This window comes from Dasypus novemcinctus, chromosome 13 (assembly GCF_030445035.2).
Source record: "Dasypus novemcinctus isolate mDasNov1 chromosome 13, mDasNov1.1.hap2, whole genome shotgun sequence".
Classification (NCBI taxonomy): domain Eukaryota; kingdom Metazoa; phylum Chordata; class Mammalia; order Cingulata; family Dasypodidae; genus Dasypus; species Dasypus novemcinctus.
The window spans coordinates 81,749,509-81,772,296 of record NC_080685.1 but is presented as its reverse complement, the minus strand read 5'-3'; the positions used below and the strand labels follow the sequence as shown (position 1 = coordinate 81,772,296).

The window sequence follows — 22,788 nt, the reverse complement described above, 5'->3', positions numbered from 1 at the left end:
GCCCTGTTCATCAGTTATATTCCTTTTCTCCTGTGTCTTCAACTTCTTTTGATTTATGGTGGAAGGATAAGATCAGTTATTGACATGAATTTGATGTGGAAATGTCTAGCAGCAACCTGTGGCTTCCAAGGTCACCCTATTAAATGACATCTAGGTGGTGGGCAGGGAAACACACATTCTCTTCTAATATTCTAAAGTTCTTCATCTAGAAATAGCTTATTTCCAGTCACATTCTATTAATGAGAACTAGTTACATACCCTCACCTAGATATAAGCTGAACTGGAAAATATAGTTTTTGTGTGGCTAGCTGCTTCCAACAAGACACTTATACTATGAAAGGGGAGCAGGAATTTTTGGTAGGCACTTAACTGTTTCTGCATAGTCTGCCTTTCTGGTCACAAAACAGTTATGTGTACCCTTCTTTTCACCTACAGTATACACTCTCTCCCTTCCCTAAGGAGATAGCTCCAAGTCTCATCCAATTAATATATCCAGACCAAAGTCCAGAATGAATCTTAAAGTGAAGCAGAGTCATTTGCCTTGGGCTGAGATGTGGCTTTTTGAGGTCTGACAACCTATGAATTAAAAGAAAGATTGTTTGTCCACACTCCTCCTTACCCAACATGTAATCCCTTAAGTATACAGTGGTGGGGCAGTGTCTTAGTTTGCCAAAGGGTTGCCAATGCATAGTACCAGAAATGGGTTGGCTTTTATAGTGGGAATTTTAGTTAGGGTAAAACTTTACAGTTCCAAGGCTGTGAAATGTCCAAATCAAGGCAACAGTAGAGATGCTTTCTCACCAAAGTTAGCTATTGGTGATCCTGCAACATAATTAGGCACGATGATGGCTGATCTCTGTGAGGTCTCTGCCTTCCCCTCTGGGCTCACCGTCTTTCAAAGGCCTGGGTGACCAGGCATAAGGCTTGTCTCTTTCTGGGCCTCCTCTCTCAGTCTTAGCTGCTTCACTTTCTTCCTGAGTTCAGCTGTGGGCTATCAGGCATATAGCTTGTCTAGTCTCTTGAACTGCTCTGTGGACACAGCCCCTCAGGGGCCTGTTTCCATGCATTTCTGCTCTGCTGATTCCAGGCTGCAGGACCTCTCTCAGCAGCCTCTTGGAGCATCTCCATTTCCCTGCAGTCCTCTCTCTCATGTGGCAGGATCCGTATGGCAGCTTCCTTTCTCTGTGTTTCTCTCTGTGTCTGTTTATATAGGACTCAGCAAGAAATGGAGACTCAACTTGAGTCGTACCTCTGAAGTAGTCCAGTCAAAGCAATCTAATCAAATGGTCTAAAGTGAATCTAATGTAATCAACCACACCCACAGGAATAGTTCAGTTTAAGAACATAATCTTTTTCAGGGATTCACCAAATTCAAACTGTCACAAGCAGTGCCAGGGTCATAGTAATAAACACTTTACACTTATAAAAAGGAAAAATGAGAAAACACAATTGTCTCTGTCCATAGCAGTGATGAAATCCTACCTGCAAAGCAGATTTGAAGCTATCTCAAGAATACACTTAATCTGACTTTTCTGTGAGCCTTTGTTACCCAAAGCTTTTCTCAGTCACTTGTCTTATTCTTTGGGGTCCAGAAATAGATTTTCAACTCTGTAAAGCACTCGATTTCTGGATTCTGTTTTCAACTTCTGCTAGATAAACAGCCAGTTCTTGCCTAAGCAAGTGTATTAGTAGCTACTAGTAGCCACCGTACCCTGATATTCTAATATTAGTAGTCAATACCTGAATATCCACTCTAAAGTTTTCCTCACTGCGTACTTACTAAACCTACTCCTATTACCGTTTTCTGTTACACTTAATCAGATGCAATCAATTTTTAGCACCTTTTGCCTTACATTCACTGTTTCATTCCTTTATATTAATAGCATTGTTCTCCTTCAGACATTTGTGTTCACAACCCTTGCCAGATTATTGTTGCAGTCCACTCACATATGTCTTAAGTTAGAAAATTATGACAAAATAGTGGTGAAAGCCTTTTGCTGGATAAACTAATGTACAGGAAAACTAGCATAGTTTGCCAAGAGAATCAGCATGGCCAAACATGAACTAAAACAGCTAAAATTTGCTGACCTTGGTGTTTATTTCATGCATGCAAAACTGATTCATGAAATCTGGTCAAAAAAGAAGTCAACCCGTCTCCTTATACTTTTCAGTACATATAAATATTGCCCACATATATTTTCATGTGTGCAAATATGATTTTTTACTTTGACTCTCTCAGTGGTATGCCCAAAACAAATCCTATTTAGTTATCCATCACCTAAGAATTTGAATCGTGAGTCTAAGATGAAGCTTGTTCTATAGAACAGTAGGCCCACCTTCACTAATATTTCACTAAATTTAGTACTATTCAGTATTTCTACCACAGTCTGAAATGGTTATTGGTGAGAAAGAAGAGGTATAGATGGAGTAAGTCAAGGATGCAAATTTAAAATTCCATATTTGGTAAAAGATATAAAAAATATATTGATGAGAGAATCTAATAGGTATTTATTGTGGAACTTAGCCTTAAGAAAATAATTCTACAAGCTCTGAATGTTGACTAAAAAGATGAATGAGTAGCTGTCCAGAACCAGTATGCTCTTCCTTTGTTCAACTCTTTATTATGTGTTTTGGATTTTTTTTTTTTCAGATTCATATTCATTTTGGCCCTCTTCTCACTCTAGATACACTCTAGAAGATGATCTCACCCATTCTAATGGTTTTCACTATTACTTCTATGTCTGTTCATACCTGAGTTATTGTGCTTCTTTCATTCATTCAGGTATTCATTCAATGAACCAGTGCTTATTTAGCTTTTAGGTGTGAAGCTCTACACATTATTGCTAGAGACAGTGGAGGAGATTATATTATACTAAAACATTAGATCCCTGTCTTCATGGAGCTTATAGGCACTAAATCACATGAATTTGTTTGAAAATTATAATTCCGAGAAATATGAAGAATAACTACATGGTACCATGATAGCATATGAAATGGGAAATTGGCCTAGTTAGAGAAGTCAGTAATGGCTGTTTTGAGGAAGTAGTGATGGAGGTGAAAGTTAAGGGAAAAAGAAAAGTAGGAATTAACCAGATGAAGACAAAAAGGAAGAATGATCTAGACAAAAGAAACAGTGCTTTTAAAGGCTTCGTGGTGGAATAGTGAAGAACAAGTTCAAGGAATTGACAGGACAGTGTTGCTGTAGTATAGAAGGCAAGAAGGGGATGGTGTATATATAGTGTGAATGGAGAGATGGATACATAGGGTCTGACCTGTGTGGGGCCTTAGAAAGATTTTATCTTTATTCTAAGTCCACTGTGAGGCAATTGAAGTGTTTTGAGCATGTTTGCATTGCTCAGAACACCAGTCTGTTCATAGTGTAGACCAGAATTTCTCAACTGCAGCACTATTGACCTTTGGGGCCCTTGACATTGTAGGATATTTGGCAGTATCCCTGGCCTCAATCCATTAGAAGTCAGTAGAACCCTTTCCTCTCATTTGTGAAAACTAAAAATGTCCTCAGGCATTACTAGCATCCTGTGGAGATCAAATTCAGCCCTGGTTGAGGTCGAGTACCACTGCCTTAGGTGTTCTCAAACTTTCTGACTCCACAAATAACCCTTTCTCTACAGTAACCCTGTTTATATCTCCATTTAGTTCTTCTTATGAGTATGAATTTCATAAGATAAATGAAGCATACTGGTTAAAAATCCTTTGCTAAGATTATTAATGACACTAAATCTAAATGATCTTTTAAAATGCCTGTTTCATCAAGTAAAAGTAAGTGTTAATAGAGGGCCTTACATGCTGTCTTGGAAAGAGTAGCTACTCTGTAAATGTTACCTTGGCTGAATTGAATATGCCAATGGCAACTGAAGCCCTAGATAAACTATGTTGCTATTTACTGTTGGCAACAATGTGCTGAATATTCCACTTAAATCTAATGGGTATGTTATTAGCAAACTGTCTTACAGAAAGACTTTATTGTTTCCTAGGTTTGACTTAATTATTTTGCCATACACTTAATAGATAGGAATTGCTTCCTCAGTAGATAAGACTATCTCCATAACTACCACTTAAATGCTGATCATACTACAAATATCTTAATTCCTGAAATAGTTAAAATTTCAGCTTAAGATTGTGTAACTATAAAACATTTACTCTTAGGTTCTGTACTGCGCTACTTTATTAAGTTAATTTCCATGCATTTACAACTTTGTCTTTCTATTGATCTGTAATAAAAATAAAGGACTGATAGAGCACTCTTTAGGCATAAATTTATTTGTAAGTTCAAATTTATACCATCTATTTATTATAAAGTGAGCCAGTGAGATCAAGGCAGCTTTTTTGATGAGTGTAAGTTTTGCTGCAGTTTCTTTCTTTCTTTTTTTTTAGGAGGTACCAGGGATTGAACCCCATATATGGGAAGTAGGCACTCAACCACTCAACCACTGAGCTATGCCTGCTCCCTTGCAGTTTCTTTTTATCAGCCTCTTCATCTCATTCCTTTATCTAAAAAGTTTAATTAGGGTATAATTTACATAAAGTGAAATTCACCTTGTTTCATGTGTATTTCTGCAAGAGTGATAGATGCACAGTCATGTAATCACCACCACAATCAAGATATAGAATAGTTCCATCACCCCCAAAATTTCCGCTATGCCCATTCGTAGTCAATCCTTCCCCTCCCCTTCGTCCTTCCATTAATTTATCTGTTCCTATAATTTTTCTACTTTGTGTTTTTAAATAGCATAAATAATAATGAAAAAAAGTTCATTCAGTGATTTAGAGCAGTTGAAAAATCTAAGGACTTCTTTTTATAGATTTGTTTGTTTAAATTAACTGGGGAAGAATCAGAGGTAAGGTTGATACTAAAGGAGTAATTTTCTCTGTTCCCTCAGAGATATATGCTTTATTAATGTGAAAATTACTTCTGAAGTTGTAACTTGTTTTCATTGTGTTATCCATTAAAATTATACTGCAAAACTTAAACCTTTTTATTTTCTTAGATATAAAGCAACATTTCATCAATGCGATGTTTGTAAGAAAATTTTTAAAGGCAAGTCAAGTCTGGAAATGCATTTTCGGACACATTCAGGTAAAATTGATGTGTGGTTTATATAGATTTTTATATAATCATTTATGAATAAAATATGGATATTTAAGTTTGTCTTGATTAATCTTTTTTAATTTTTTTTCCCATTAAGACTTTCACATATATTAAAGTTTGTATCGTAAGTCAGGAATATTGTGGTCTTTTTTCTATTATGTAAGTTTCAGTACTTTTGAATATCATTTTGTAGAATTCAGGGATTAAGTGTTTACTATACAGAATTTACTCAACTTTTAGATCTCATTTTCCTCTTTTCTGTTTTTTTTATGGTTCCTCTTTGTTTCACTTTCTGAAGGCATTAGTTACCTCTTTTGCTTTGGTTATTTCTTTCTTTAATTTTTCACCTCCTTTAAAAGAGTAATTCAAATATGATTACCAAGTTACCATTGTATATTTTTTCTTTTTACATAGCCAGTTATAATTTATAGGGTAGATGTAGTAGAAGGTCTTGCTTTGCTTATTTCTAGAGGTCATCATTTCTAAATCTTTCTTTTCTGATCCTTGAGTCTGCTACTATATTCTGAAATAAAGACTATGTTGGATTATTTCCTGTATGCTGTCTTGGTCCTTTTTTGACTTTTCATATAAATTTCCAGCTTTTAAGCTTTTTTTTTTTTTTTTAATCCATTTATGGTTGCTTTAGTTTTGGTTTGGATTTTGTCTTGCTGCTATTCTGGAAAGAGAAAAATAACTAATTTCATAAATATAAAAATGGGAAATTACTGGATTTGAGCAATTAGAATAGCAAAGAGTTGCACTTGTGCATAAAAGATTTATTACTAATACTCTGCTGCTGCTAAAAACAAAATTACATTCTCCATTCCAAGAAAAGGTCATAATTTGCTGATACATAAATAGGAATGTAAATTGAAGAAACTGTATTATTGCTCTCTTCCACATAGTTATAAGTAATGTCTGGTAAAACTTATATCTTGAATGAGATGATGATCTTAAAGAAGGTTGAGACCAGTGATGATTCAAAAATTGTAAAAGTGTAGGGATTTTTCTAGGGAAGGCAGTAAGGACTTGCTTCATAGCTACACTAAAATTTTTTTGAAAATATTGATTTATAGTAATTGGTGAACCAGTGACAATGTGGAATTTCCAGCTGGATATCACTCTGCCCATTGAAAATAGAGGAAATGGGCTCTATTATAGAATAAGGTAAAGACTATGGTTATTATAAAATGAAAGAAGTAAGTCATCTAAAGCAGTGGTCAGCAAACTATTTTGGTAAAGATGAAATATTATTATTATTACTAAATATTTTAGGCTTTGAGGCTGGTAGTTATCACAACCACTCAACTCTGCTGTTGTAGCATAAAAAACAACCATAGAGATTATTATGCAAACAAATGAGCATGGCTGTATTACAATAAAAATTTATTTACAAAAACAGCCACAGATTTGGCTCATGGGCTGTGGTTTACCAAATCCTGATCCAAGAACTGCTACCAAGTTCCTGAGTCCATTCCTGAGCTTTATAAGTCTGGAAATTCAGTTTTTTTTTTAAAGATTTATTTATTTATTTAATTTCCCCCCCTCCCCTGGTTGTCTGTTCTTGGTGTCTGTTTGCTGCGTCTTGTTTCTTTGTCCGCTTCTGTTGTCATCAGCGGCACGGGAAGTGTGGGCGGCGCCATTCCTGGGCAGGCTGCACTTTCTTTTCACGCTGGGCGGCTTTCCTCACGGGTGCACTCCTTGCGCGTGGGGCTCCCCCACGCGGGGGACACCCTTGCGTGGCAAGGCACCCCTTGCACGCATCAGCACTGCGCATGGCCAGCTCCACACGGGTCAAGGAGGCCCGGGGTTTGAACCGCGGACCTCCCATATGGTAGACGGACGCCCTAACCACTGGGCCAAAGTCCGTTTCCCTGGAAATTCAGTTTTATTTGAGCACATCTTTCATTAGATTTATTACTAGATATTGGACGTTTATGGAGGAAACTATAAATTGTATTTTAAAATTTTATTTGTTTCTGATATGTAGAAATAGTTAAGTTTTATATATTGACTTTTTATCCAATTACAAGCAATATCCCTTTTTTTCCTTCATTAGAGAACTTGTGCATTTATAGAACAATCATGCATAAAATACAGAATTCCCATGTCCCACCCTATTATTTCATCAATCTGTTACAACTGATGAAAGCACATTTTTATAATTGTATGATCATCTACAGTTCATGATTTAACTTAAGATTTACTGTTTACGTAGGGTAGTTCCTTGGATTTTTAAAAATTTTTGTTCTGTTACCATATATACAACCTAGCATCTCCCACACCCTCTTTTTTGCTAAATTCTTTTCTTAATTTATTAATTTTCATAGTTTATTCTGACTTGGATTTTCTAAGCAAAGAAACAGGTTATCTGTGAAAAATGACAATTTTATTTTTCCTTTCTTATTCTTATAACTCATATTTTTCTTGCCTTATTGCTCTGATTGATAGTTTATTGGATGAAAGTATTGAGAATAGACTTCTTATTCCCAAGCTCAAGGGAAAAGATTTCACTATTGCACAATCAAATATGGTGTTTTATGTCGATTTTTCACAGATACTTTTTATCATAGAAAAATTACCATCAATTCCTCGTTTATTTAGTGCCATGAAAGAGTGTTAGATTATATCATATATCTTTTCTTCATGTATTAACATGAGCATATGATATTTTTTCTTTATTTTATTAATGTGATAAATAACATTGATGGGTTGATTGTTGGATATTAAATAAACCTTGTATTCCTGGAATAAAGCTATATTGGTCATTCTGTATTGTCCTGTCTATATATAGTTGAATTCAGTTTGTTTATATTTTATATTGGATTTTTTACCTGTATTCATGAGATATCTTGGCCTATATGTTTTCCTTGTAATGCCCCTGACAGGTTTTGTTGTCGTGGTTGTGCTGCCCTCAAAAAATGGTTTTGGAAATTATACTTTTTCAATTATCTGAAGGAGTTTGTGTAAAATTGGTGTTATTTCCTCAGTGAGTATGTGGAAGCGTTCCCCAATAAAGAAAGCCCTTGGCTCATTATTTTCTTTATGGAAAGGTTTTAAATAAAGATTCCTTAATAGTTAAACAGCTTTCAGATTTTCTATTGTGTTTCTAAAGGAATTCTATTTAATTTAAAATATCAAATGTATTGGCTGAATCCAATATATTGAATTATTTATCTTTTTAATGACTGTAGATTATGTAATGATAACCTTTTTTTCATTTCTGTTCTTGGTAATTTGTCTTTTCTTGCTGAGGATCTATTTTATTAATCTTTCAAAGAACCACTAGGTTTTGTTGATTTTTCTCTATTTAAGATTTGTTTTATATTTCATTGCTGCTTTTATCCTTCTAATTCATTTTGTTTGGGTTAATTTCTGTTTTCCTAGTTTCTTTATATGAATGCCGACATTATTAAATTTAAGTATTATTTTTATTGTATGAATTTTAAAGCTATAAATTGCCTTCTAAGTACTGCTCTATTTACATTCCATATTTCAAGTACTGTGTTACATATTTCCATTATAATTCAGTTAAAATATTTTCTAATGTTTATTCTGATCTATTGTTTAAATTCATGGTTTATTTAGAACAATATTGTCCAATTCCTAAAAATTTGGGGATTTTCTAGGCATTTTTATTTTAGTGATGTCTAGTCTAATCCTACCTTTATAAGAGAACATATCCTATTGCTCAAATATTCTACATCCTCACTTTTTTCCTACTTATTCTATACACACTGAGGTATCTTGTGTTAAAATCTTTAGCCATGATTGTCAATCATCTGTCTCCTTTCAATTCTTTCATTTTTTTTGCTTAATGTGGTTTGAGGATATTGTGTGTGTGTGTGTCTATACATATATGTTTAAATATATACACATTTAAAATTTTATATTTTTCTGTTGAGGGGTCCTTGTTATCATTATAGAATATCTGTTTTTATACTTGGCATCTTATTTGAATACTGTTTCTATGGTGTATTTTTTCCCCCACCATTTTGCTTTCAATCTGACTTGCACTTGTGTTAAGGTCTATCTTTGGAGTATTTTTTTTACTATCTATTGTGACAATATTTGTGTTTTAATTGGAGTGTTTATTTCATTTAAATTTCACATCATTTCTCATATATTTGTGTTTATATCTATCATCAATCCTATATATCACATCTCTTCCTTGGTACTTTCCCTTGTCTTAACTTCTTTGGAATCATTGAGTATTTTTTTAATCCATTTTCCCCTCATTTCTCTTATTTGTTATATATTCTTTCATTATTCTTTTAGTGGTTCCCTACAGGTAACAATGTATCTTAAATTATTAGGGTGTACCTTAAATTAATTCACCACTTTCCAGGCATGCAAAGACCTTATGATACTCTTTTCTCCCTCTTAACATTTGTGCATTGTATGAATTTTAAGGCTATATATATTTTAAACCACATAAGACATTTTTGTTTCAAATAACCAAAATATTTATTTAGATTTAACTATTTACCCTTTCCTGTTCACTTGTTCACCCCATTTTGCATTACCATCATCCATATGTAATCATTTTCCTTCTGTATAAAGAGCTTCTTTGGTATGTCTTTTAGTGCAGGTTTCTTGGCAACAAATTATTTTAGATTTTGTCTGGAAAAATTTTTTATGTTACTTTATTTTATGGAGATTTTTTTTTGCTAAGTGTAAAACGCATTCTTTGCTTTAAATATATCAGTTTCTTCTTAAAGCTTCCATTGCTTTTATTGAGGCATGTACTGTCAGTCTTGGTGTTGCTTATTTGAAGGTAATGTCTCTTAACTAGCAGCTTTTTAAGATTTTTTTCTTTGGCTTTATTTTTCAGTTGTTTTACTGTAATGTACCTAGATGTGTTTTGTTTTTCTGAATTCCTGGATGTTTGTACCTGTGACTTTATTTCTTGCTTTTAAATTTAGGAATATTCTCAGCCATTTTCTCTTCAAATATTGCTATTGCTCTATACTCTCTCTACTTTCTGGGACTCATACTGCATGTATGTTAGCACTTTTCACTTTGACATGTATATCTCTCATATTTTATGTGTTTTCCATCCTACTTCTCTATTTGGATGTTTTTGATTGATCCATTTTCCATTTCTCTAATTTTTTCCTTTGTAATATCTAATTTGCTATTTTATCCATTTAATTAATTTCCATTATTTTATTTATATGTTCTAGTATTTCCTTTTTTTTTCAGATTCCAGTTCTGTGGTGAAATTCTCTTTTCCAGTATTTTTTGAACATATTAAACATACAATTTAATGTCCCAATGTGATAAATGTAATATTTGCTATCCTGTGTGTGTGTATCTATTACCTATTTTCTTTTATTCTCTCTTGACATTTGGTCACTTGATCTTGTTTCTTGGGATGCCTGGTAATTTTGGATTGAAAGTTAGATTTTGTAATGAGAGACTGTCCAGGCACTTGATCTAGTCTTTCCTAGATAGACTTAATTTTCATCTCACAAGCAGATAACAAAGGACCTTTCCTATGTCTGGTCCATTTCTGGTTTGCCCTTTCTCTTGGTTCTTCATCATTTTGGCGTCTCAAGCATTGTGCTTTTACCAGAGTCCTCTATGGATTACTGAAATATCTGTGCAGCTCTTTAGCCTGCTGGCCACTGATTTCTAGCTGTCTTACCCAGCAACTGGTCATCTTAGGAGTTGGCAAATGCAGATATTTTGGTTTATTTCTCTGTTGTTCTTTGCTTTATAAGCCTCATGATCCCTCAAATCTGTGGCAATCCCAAATACCATCTTATCTTTCCATTCCAGTGTGAATTCCACAAGCCCTGGGCTGCTGTTTTCTACTTGACATCTACTTCCTCATACTCTGAATCTGAAATTGCACTTAGGAGAGACAGCACAAATGTGTACGGCTCATTTCCATACTTTCCTGTGTCTTCAGAGTTTTTACGCTTTGTCCTGGCTGCCTTGGTTGCACTTTAAAGCCTCCAAAGAGTAGTGTTTTTGTTTGTTTGTTTTTTAATCTTTCTTCCTTCCCTTTTCTCTAGCAAGAGAATTGATACGATATAAGCTACTCTGTCTGGCTGAAATGGAAGTCCTCAAGTTACATGAAGATAACTCATCCAGTGGATGGTTTTCTTTTCTTTTTTTTTTTTTAAGTACTGGGCCTGGGATTGAACCCAGGACCTTCTATGTGGGAAGCCAGTGCTCAACCACTGAGCCATATCTGCTCCCGGATGATATTTTTAATTCTAAAGGCTCATAGGTTTCTCTGAGAAAATGGCTAAGAATATTGCTAAACAAAAGCAAGACAAACCTTCAGCAATATGAAAAACCGAAACACATCTAGGCACATTGTAGTAAAATAATTCATCTTTTTGAGCATTGTTTTATTTCTGTTTACTTTTAGAAAAAAGACTTGTTCTGTAGGTCCTGAAAGGGACTTTTCCTTTGATGCCCTATTCTCTGATGTATAATCTTGAGATGCAGCCAACTTGGGTTAATTGGTGTTAACATGTTTATTTAATAGAACTTTTAATACAAAAAATATCAAGGTAGAAAGTATGTTTCTTTAGTCTGTATTCCTCCTCTTATCAAGTTTATATTATTGACCCTTTCTACTTCGTGAATCTTTAAGTATTCTAGATTTGCTTTTTACATTTAACAGTGTCATCATTTCCTTTGTGAATTTTTGTCTTTGAATTTCTTTTTTCTAAATTGAATTTCTATAGCAAAGGTTTAAATGATAATGGAAATTTCTAAAAGGAATATGCTTATCTAGACCCCAGTTTTCTAAAAATTATACACTGGAACTGACTGACTATGACTCTGAGCTTTAAAAAATTGCATTTATAAAAACTCTTAAATGAGGACACTCAAGGAATGATCATAGCTAGTAGTGTGACAAAGAGGAATACTTAGAGCCTCTGCTTTTGTCTTTAAAAATAAACTTGGGAGGAGTGAATGTGGCTCAGACAATTGAATGCCTGCTTATGGGAGGACTCAGATTTGGTCCCCAGTGCCTCCTAAAAACAAAAACAAACAACAGGCAAACAAATGAAAAAACTAACTCAGGAGAGACAATGTGGCTTAGTGGTTGAGCTCCAGCTTCCCACATACAAGGTCCTGGGTTAAATACCTGGCGCCAGTACCTAAATAAATAAATAAATAAATAAATAAACACGCTTGGAGGTGTTAGTATTATTAGTATCTTTATTTTTAAAAAACAGAGAATACACCTTCATTGGTAAGTATGAATGCCAGGGAGTTATAGCAATAACTTTATGCATTTTCGAAGTATAAATTTTTTTTCCCCAAAACACTCATGTGTGAGTTTTTTCATCTAATATCTGATTCTAGGAATTGAACTGTAAATTCAAATGTCTGATGCAGTGTTGTAAACACAAAAATACCTTCCTTTCACAAAAAATAGCCCTTTATACAAATAAATATTTTCCGTTTTACTACCTATTCAATAAAGATGGTAGTCCAAAAATAAGTAGAAAATCTAATAGTACTAGGCACTCAACATCCCAGTCTAAAAATTTTCTATAGATGAGATAGAGGCCACAAACAGTAAACAATTATATTCAGCAAATAATTATTTGTTAATGTTGTTTCAACTTGAACATATAAATTATCTCTTAATTTTCTGAGTATTCATGTTTTCAATGGAGAAGTGTAGGAAGATAATTAAAATAACAAACCCACATAAAAATATAAAATCTTGGTTTTAAATTGTGCCTTTGTGTCTATTATAATATTGATTTGTGGGGCTACATTAGTTTTCCATTGCTGCTTTAACAGATTACCACAAACTTAGTGGCTTTAACAGTATAAATATCTGATCTTACAGTTTTGTAGTTCAGAAGACTGACACAAAGGTAAAACCTTGTTGTTGGTAGGTCTCTGTTCCTTTCTGGAAACTCTAGGGGAGAATTCATTTCCTGCACATTTAGATTATTGTTGGTAGAATTCAATTCTCTTCAGTTATAGCACTAGGATGGATTTTCTACTTTTCTTTCTGGTTGTAAACTGAGGCTGTCCCAGCTTCTAGAGGCCACCACTTCTGGGGAAATCGTGGACATACTCAGCAGCCATCTCTCAACCCTCACCTACCCCTCTTGTTTTCCCCTCTTAATTGTTTGTGTGCAGGTGTTTGGTCTGTTTCTATTGCAAAAGATACTGCAGACAACTTGGGGGAGAAGTTAAATCAAGCCCCAGCTGCTTGTCAGGGAACAGGGATAATTTCAGGAGTACTTTTTGCTTATTAGTAGGACCCTTTCTCCCTGGGTGTACCCAACTACTCAGATAGCACATGCATTCTTCATCTACAACACAATGCAGGGCCTATAGAGTTGCTGATCCTGACTTGAGCAGTTGGCCTCCCTAGAGAACTGGCCATGAGGGACCTCTTCTCCTGCCTGCTCTTTTGGACCTTTGTGCTGTGTGAATAAAAAGCAGTCATTTGCTGAAAGTCTGTTGTGCCTGAGCCTGTGTTCCCTGACATACTGTATAGCAACTCACTCCATAGCCACATTCCTTGGACACTGGCTCCCTTCTTCCGTTTTCAAAGTCAATACTGGCAGATCAAGTCCTCCTCATGTCGCCTCTCTCTGACCTATTCTTCCATAGGCCACTTTTAAAGACTCGCGATTAGATTGGGACCAACTGGATAATACACAATCATCTCTATATTTCAAGGTCCTTACCATAATCATATCTGCTAAGTCTCTTTTGCCATCTAAGATAACATACTCACAGCTTCCCAGGATTAGGACTTGTACATCATTCGGCAGCCATTATTCTCCATACTGGTTAACCTAGGAACTTAAAATGCTTCATATATTGAAAACAAAAACCTACATTGTGAGATGCTGACCGAGGAGCAATGGAAAAGTGGTCCAGCTTCCTCATTCTTTCCCCTGATCAATTCTCCTTATTTTGACATCAGCCTAGAGAATAAATATCACCAATTCTCATTCTGAGCCAAGAAACCAAGTTAATCAGAGTTTCTTTTTATCCTCTTTGGGTGTGAGAATATCAGATTTTTGGTTCAGAACACTTTTTTGGGTATCTATAAGGGGAATAAAAGCAAATAATTATAGCCTAGATTTATCAAGCATTTATGATATGCCAGGTCCAGTACTCAGCACTATTACTTCACTTTGCTATTTAAAACCTTTGTTTTAACAAGTGAGTGTGCTTTACACTTAATTTCATTTTTGTCCATACAGGTGAAAAACCATACAAGTGTCAAATTTGCAATCAGTCTTTTAGAATTAAGAAAACTTTAACGAAACACCTGGTTATTCATTCTGATGCCCGACCTTTCAACTGTCAGCACTGTAATGCAACATTTAAGCGGAAAGACAAGCTGAAATACCACATTGACCATGTCCATGGCATAAAATCTCCTGATGACCCACTCAGTACTTCTGAGGAAAAACTTGTATCCTTGCCAGTAGAGTACTCATCTGATGATAAAATCTTTCAAACAGAAACAAAACAATACATGGATCAGCCCAAAGTTTATCAATCAGAAGCCAAGACTATGTTACAGGATGTATCTACTGAAGTATGTGTTCCAGTAACACTGGTTCCAGTTCAGATACCTGACACTCAAAGTGATCTTGTGCAGCACACTACCACGCTTCCACCATCATCTCATGAGATCCTTCCACCACAGCCACAATCAACTGATTACCCACGAGCAACTGATTTAGCTTTTCTGGAAAAATATACTCTTACTCCTCAACCTGCAAATATAGTTCATCCAGTCCGACCTGAACAAATGCTAGATCCTAGAGAACAGTCTTATCTTGGAACATTACTGGGGCTTGATAGCACTACTGCTGTACAAAATATTTCTAATAATGAACATCATTCATGAGTAAATCTAAACATTCCATAGACTTTTTTGATGGTTATATATTAATGGTTACCAAGAGCTCGTGACTTCACTTGGCAGGGCTGTTCTTTTGTCATTTTCTCAAAGCTTCTCAAGTCCTCAGAAGAGTTTCAAATCAAGAAAGATGTGTATCTCTGTTTATTTAATGTATGAATATTTGGACACATTCTGAGGCATAATATTTGAAGTGAACATTTTTGTGATTTTTAATATTATTTAGTGCTAATTTTTAATGTTTTCTCAAACTTTTCAAATTAGTAGCTGCAGACATGGTGGTTATTTTTTTTTTTTTATCATTAATGGAAATATATTCTTCCTTAACCTCATTCCTCTTTTTTCCCTTCCCTGTCTTCCATACAAGTTTAAGGACCATGTAGCTTTTAAGAAGGAATGTAAGAGTATACTGATAATTGCAATGGTTCCTTATCCTAACATAAGATTCATTATTATTTCATCTAGGTTTTTTTTTTTGAAATTGATATTAGGAGTTTGAGTTTATAAGAATATCTTGGATATTTCTGTGCTGTTTTTCCATCTGTCCATAGTTTTATGTTATTATTATCCTTTGGACTTTGGACAAACTCAAAGCCAGAGAGCTAACTCAAGTAAGATTAGCTTGTTAAATGAAATGCAGGGTTGAAATAATTATCCAGATAGTTGGTTCTTGCCTATGCTTCCATTAATAGGAATAAAAAATGCAAAAATAAGTCTAGGCATTAAATTATATTAGTTGAAAATGTTTTAGAGAAAAATATGGCAGTTTTAATTAGATATTTTTCACGGTAAGTTCACCTTTTGTATTTTGGCATTTATTTCAAAACTTTAACAATATATCCCAGTATATATATCCATCTCACTAAGGGAGGGCCAATTATAGCTAATCAATTAAATTTAATTAAAGAAGCCATTTTTAGTTTCATTTACCTTTCATTTATCTCTGGGAAGCAGAACCTAATTATTTCATTTAGTTAGAAAAGGTGCCAAACATAAAATTCATGACTAACAAAGATAAATAATGTTTAATTAAATGGAACCACTACTTGTGTACAGGTTTACAAATAATCCAGAATTTTATTTTTGCTTTTCACATAACCCTAATATCTGCAGTTTACCTTAATTTTTATTTTTGTACAAGACAACAGTTGAGGATTAGGTGAAAAGAAATAGCAGTTACAGAAAAACTTCACTTAAAATTAACTGAGGGAAAAGTAAATCAAAATTATAAAATACTTTAAATAACTGCACTTTCAATATCTTCGAGTCATTTAAACTTAAACTAAGATTATGTTTCCTAGGAGAGTTGCTTGAAGGATTAGGGTAGGCCAGGATGATTTATTATTAGCATGTCATTTGTATGTAAACTATTGGAAAATAGCAGTTTAAAAAGTGTTCCCTCTCAGTCTTGTTTACACTCCTAATTGCTTTAAGCACTTTCTTTGTGTAAACTGTAAAGTTGGCCCAGCTCTTGTGAATAAATTCACAAATAAAATAATGAACTTTTAATGAATAAAACTTAGCCACTCAATAATGGGGAAAATTATTTGCTGAAGCACTTAAATGGAGGTACTTTACAGGAGAATCGAGGCAGTTAACCAAAGTAGCTAACATAATCAAACAAACCTGAGTTTTGCCTCTTTTATCAGGGTTTGATTGTAATTATCCTAGGCCCAAAAGACATAACTAATGTATTCTTTTCAGTATTTTTATTTACTTTTGTGTGGAAATGTTATATCTGTGGTACTTAAATGATTGAGCTTGACTATATGAGGTACTGTTAGTCTGTCTTTCAAATTGACTTTTAAAAATATGTCTTTATGATTTCTATCATAAAGACTGATGAGATTTTTTTTTTTTAAACTTAGTATAGATAAAAGGAAGCATACCTAAAAATGTACCCTGCCTGACGCATGAACCAATATAGAAAAGTTTGGACTTCTGAAAAGGCAAATGGTATGTGTGTGTGTGTGTGTGTTTATAATATATTATGTGTTAGGTGGCAGAAAAAGAGAGTGTTTCATTTTCACATTGAAAAGAATACTTTGCTTTTGAAGGTATACTTACAGGGTTCTGTTAATAATGTCCTAATGCTTTAAATATATGATTTGATTTGTAGAAATTGGTTTACACAGAACTTTTCTGGAATTCTTCTCTTATGTAAAATGAAATATATTTGTATTTAGTTATTATTATATGTAACTTAAAAGTTGAATAGTGGTTCACTGTTTTATAAAATGCTTTCACAGATATTATCCCATTTGAACCTCATAACCTGCCCTGAAATAAAAAGGACATTCTGTATTTCCATTTTAGAGATGAAGAATCTGAGGTTAAAATAATGGACTCAGTTTAAGCTCACATGGTTAATAACTGGCAGAGCCACTAGTACAGGGCAAGAAAACTAGCATTAATGAGTGCTTACTGTGTGCCATGTATACATCATTCTCTCTTTTAATCTTAAAATGTCTGGGAGATAGGTAGTAGTATAATTTTTATGAAGAAATGGTCTCAGAGGGTGACCAAAAAAAAAAAAAACCTAGTCTGCTGCCTCTAATTTCCAAAAGTATAAGAAATTAAAAATTTGTGTAAACCTCATAGATTTGGGCAAACTGAATGTATATGTTTTGAAGCTGGCACAAAAAATATAAAATGAAGCCTACTCTTTCTGTTTGACCTTTTGTAATGTTTGATTTAGAGTATTTTGGACAAGTTTCCATTAACTCTAAAATCCATTATTTCTGTAACTATACTTAAATTTTGGATCTTGAAACAAAGTTTAGCCTCATTCAGAATTTTTTATTTAATGAGCATAATTTATTGTTTTAAATTAATTTTTTAGCTTATAGCAGTTAGCACTTAATCTGTAAACTGAATAATTTATAAAGTACAGAAATTTGTTAACCTAATCAGTTTTTACTTAAATGCACCAAAGATTTTTAGTAGATAATAATTAGTTTAAAAGAATATAAATTCTTTGTTGTATGAATAAATGCTTGTCCAAAGAAGCATAGGTCAAGTCCTAGGATTATGGATTTTTAAAAAAATTGTTTGAATATTGAGACGAAGTATTAAGTGTTTGTGTTTATCTGTATGAAAATAAGAGCAGAAGAAAATACTCTGGGAATTGTCATACTGACAAACCATTTATAAGTAAGAATATTCAATATTCCTCAGTTTAGTTAATTGAATGTTATCTTTTAAATAGACACTATTAAATGTTAAATAATAAGCTTATTTTTTACACTACACTATTAAAATAATTTTTGCATTAGAATTTTTTTTAAGTCAATTAAGGTTATTTTTGTAAGAAGCCCCACCTATTTTTTTGCAGCCTAAAAATATCATTTAAGATTAGGGTTTAATCCTTACTCCAGCAAAAATTTAACCAACAACTGTAAATGTAGTGGTAGTTGCATATTTTCAAGTAATTTAGACATTTATTGCTGGGGAGAAGAAAAGGAACAAAAATAGGGTTTTAAACTGGTGCTTTATTAATGTGACTTCTTTTAAGTGATGTTAGGTCATGAATTAGGTACGCTATTAATTTTCTTTCAAATTTAAAAAGTGTCAAAACATCTTTGTTGGGTGACTATGAACTGTTAAGGGCTAATAAGGAATTAAGTACCATTCATTGCTTTTCACTCTATAATGCAAACAAATTCAAAACACAAACTGGTATGTTTATAAGCTTGAGTTTTCTTCCACCATATCACTCTAATATATCATTGATGAAAAGTCAGATTTGGGGCATTAGCTTTTTGATAGTGTCCTTTTATGCCCATTCTTTTCTGGATTAAATATTTTGTGTCTTTTCAGTGTATTATAGTTACTTAGAGTTGATTCTACTGGCTAGATTATACTGTTTTAATGTTTTTTTTGTTGTTATTTTGGGTTTTATGCTTGTGTTGCCTGCTGGGCAGGCAGTGATTTTTTTTTTTTTAGGTTGCTTTGTGTTTATATAGGGAAAATGACACTAAGTCTAGTGTGACTATTTGTTTTTATGATTTTTGCATAATTTTTAATCTCTCCTGTGGCCTTTATAGTTACTGTGAAGCCACTCTTAGGCCTGTCTCTAGAGGCTTATTATAAGAATCTGATAAATAAAAGTAGTGTGTCTGCCTTTCTGTCTCTCCCCTCCCCCAAACCTTTTTTTTTTTTTTAATTACCAGTTACTATAACCACACATCTCTGTCCTGAATGGCTTCTTATTTCACTTTGGCTAAAAACTGAGTAAGAAGTTATGGTTTGAGATAAGTTTCTCGTTAGAAACAACAACATCCCAACCAACATGTAACTTGAGTTGGTGAATTCAGGAAAAATTAGGACTTTTAAACAAAGATATATTTGGATTATTCTGTGATTCAGGTCCAAATTTAAACTGACTAAAAATGTCTTCTTTAATATGGGACAAGTAACATTTTAAAAACTTTGAGTACTTTTATTTGAAATGTTACTTGCTATTAGAGTGAATGTTGGTGATGTGAGAATAATCTTATAATCAATATCTAGGAATTTCCTTATACCTTCCCCTTTTTTTTTTTGCCCATTTCTCTCTTGGTATATAGTATATATTAGTTTTGGGGGGAATCCCCCCTTATTTCTCTAAAATTATTTCTACTTAGAGATTCTTTTGCCCTAGATTACTAGCATGCTTTCTGCTCTTCCTCTTTGGAAGTAGTATTAATAAGAGAAGTAATAGGATTAGGCTATGTGGAAGGTGAAAGAAAGAAGGCTTTGATAAATAGAGAATGCTTATGTTTTGTTTACTCATATTTTAGTTTGATGTGTAATGATCTTAAGGTGGTGACTAATGAAATCCCCAAACAATTTCAATTTAGCCTCTCCAGGCATTTATATAAAGAGAAATTAAGGATCATATTCAAAGTCTTGGACAACAAAGTAATTTCAGTGCTTGCATTACTGTTGGAGATTCTATGATAGTTCTTGAATGAAGAACATGTACACATCTAATTGTTACTGCGCTTCTGCTTGCTTGGTATTCCTGCTTGCTCTAAAGTTAGACAATGTACTATGCTGTAATTGCAAAATTCTTATTCCCACCAATAATAGGACTCTTTTTAACCCTACAGAAAAAACTGTATTACAACTGATGAATGTGGCTGCCAAAAAATGAGTACAGAGGTGGACATTTTGCATTTAGCTGCTCCATGTTGTGTATTAACTATTCTGATAAAAAGGATTTATAATGTACATTAAAGTGAAAATGTTTTTGAACTTAGTTTTCAATAAAAATCTTAATTTTTCTTTATGATTATTAGAATATACTTTTAAAAGCAATTAAAAAGAAAAACTAAAATATCACAATTCATTTTGTCCATTGTGTGTAAAGTATCTTGTGAATTTTATAGATATTTAGGTTGTGTCAGTACAAATGTCTTTATAGAAAAATTCAGTTTTCTGTGAAGAATAGGAAATGTATTGTATATTGAACTAGCCCTTTGTGTTATTTTGATATTTAAAATAAATGTAAAGTTGGTCCTAAAAAGAAATGCATATCCAGGTTTTATTGATATATTTTCACAGCTTGAGAATGTAGTACTCAGTATGCCTCTGTAATAATTGAATGCAAAGACCATGAACAAATGGAAAATTGAGTATCTTGGGGCATATCTATTTATATTTTATTATTTCTCATAGTTTAGTTATTTTGAAACACATATAGTGTATTAAAGTAATAGTTTTTATGTGACTAATAATATTTTCGATAATAATGACTATTATTGCTTGAAGTAGTCATATTATGCTATTTTTTTGCAGAGAAGTCTGAAGTATAGCCAAAGTCTGTTAGTGGGCTATGAGGTGTAATAGTGAGCATGGCCACTTTTACCTCTTCCCCTTTTATTACAGAGACCCATATATTCTAGCCATGGGAGAGAGAGTTGCTGGTAAAGGCATGAACTGTATGCTATAGGACAGTACTCCAATCTTGAAACAGTACTCCTAACTTGTAAGGTATTGTTTCTCATCTGGCACTGTAACTGAGCGCTAACAGGCTGTTCTCTCTTCCATTAAGGCAGCTGCTTCTGAGTGTTGGAAGACCAGTAAATTCTGTGAGCATGAGCCCATTTCTGCAAAATGTGTCTTGATTGGAGGCGATGTTAAACGAGTTACTTAGTTTTCTATTGCTATGTAGCAAATTACCCAAAACTTAGTAGCCTAAAACAACAAGCATTTATTACATGACAGTTTCTGTGCGTCAGGAATCTAGGAGTGGCTTAGCTGGGTGGTTTCTGATTCAATCTCTCATGAGATTACAGCCAAGGCTCAATTTGGGAAGGATTATCTTCCAGGCTCACTCATGTAGCCATTGGCTTAAATTCCTTGCCACATATCTTCTCTGCAGAGCTGCCTAGTGAAATGACAGCTGGATGCCCCCCCAAGAAAGTAATCCAAAAGATAGTGAGAGAGCATTCCCAAGATGGAAGTTACAATTTTTAATAGCCTAATCTTGGAAATATTGCATCGATTCTGACGTATTCTATTTGTCAGAAGTGAGTCATGAAGTCCAACCCATGCTCGAGACAAATTAAGCTTTCCCTCTTGAAGAGAGAAATACAGAATAATTATTGTGGGCATATTTTGAAAGCCATCACAGATTTCTTGGTTATAGATGAAGCATTCTTGTAAATCCATGGATAGTGGGGCAGGTATAGCAGTCTATACTCAGAAAATGCATCTATCCTGGAGGCAAAATATTGTGCCCTCTGTGATAGAAAGGGTTTAATATAATCAATCTGCCACAGGTAGCCAGGTAGGCCCACTGAGAAATGGAGTCATTTTTGGAGTTCAACATTGGCCTGTGCTGTTGGACGTTTGGGCACTCAGCAGTGACATATCAGATTAGCCTTGGAATGGGGGAGACCACGTTTGAGCCCTTTCATAGCCTCCATCCCCGTTGCCATGGTCACTTTATAATTGAACTCATTCATCAAACAATACTGAAGAAAGAAGCCAAAATCCACAGGCTAGGCCTTTTGTATACCTAATAGTTGAGCTCCTTCTCTGCCATGTGTGCTTTCTGATAGGCATTTACTTAGGACATACATTTCTGAACATTCCATACGTATTTTAGGTGGTACATTCATACCTCTCCTCCTCCAGACCAACTTGTCACTAATTTTGTTTTGTTTTTCTCCAAAGCTTTGATCAGTGCCAACCTGCTAGCACTGCCTATGATTCAACGTGGAACTTTACCTTAAGCCATGTCTTCTTCCTTATGAATTGACATCTTATGTACCATCCAAATTTCTTCTGAGAGGATTTCCTTTTACCTCCATCTTTTAGGTCGACCCCTGAGGGAAGGCTGTGTTGCAGCATTGTTCTCATCTGGCTTATTGTGCAGTTCCATCCGTAAACCAGGTTTTTATCTTTCCCTGTAAACAGTGATAAGGAACTCCTCAATTTTCCACAAGTGGAGACTGAGGCAGAGGCAGTGTGGAAGGAAGAGATATTATAGGGATCTGAGTCAACTGTATAGTTTGTGTATCCTGTGTCAGTTCAACCCTGGTTTTTATATGTCACTTTTGTTATATAATGGTTCTTTAGATTAGATTAGGGGTCAGCAAACGTTTTTTGTAAAGGACCAGACAGGAAATATTTTAGGCTTTGCAGATCATAGCATTTCTGTTACAACTACTCTACAAATATACTATTGTGTTGGCAAAGCAGGTATAGGCAATACATAAATGAATGGGTGTATGTGTGTTCCCATAAAATTATATTTACAGAAAAAAACAGGCAGTGAACCAGATTTGACCCAAGGGCCATAGTTTGC

At 34.0% G+C, this 22,788-nt stretch overlaps 1 protein-coding gene across 2 annotated transcripts in view; it reads left to right on the top strand.

The window, feature by feature from the left end:
- The window catches only part of ZBTB41 (zinc finger and BTB domain containing 41), a 48,579-nt gene extending 28,076 nt beyond the window's left edge, over positions 1-20,503 (top strand). Inside the window, exons 10-12 of one of the 2 annotated variants that reach the window (XR_009180186.2) lie at positions 5,010-5,098; positions 14,323-16,946; positions 20,084-20,503. Coding sequence is in view for 1 of the 2 variants with exons in the window: in XM_058274914.1 (XP_058130897.1) it covers positions 5,010-5,098; positions 14,323-14,978 (745 nt within the window). In the remaining variant the exon portion in view is untranslated. Of the gene's footprint in view, positions 1-5,009; positions 5,099-14,322 lie in introns of both variants that reach the window. The other variant, XM_058274914.1, reaches the window with a different exon arrangement.
- Positions 20,504-22,788: the final 2,285 nt, after the last annotated feature.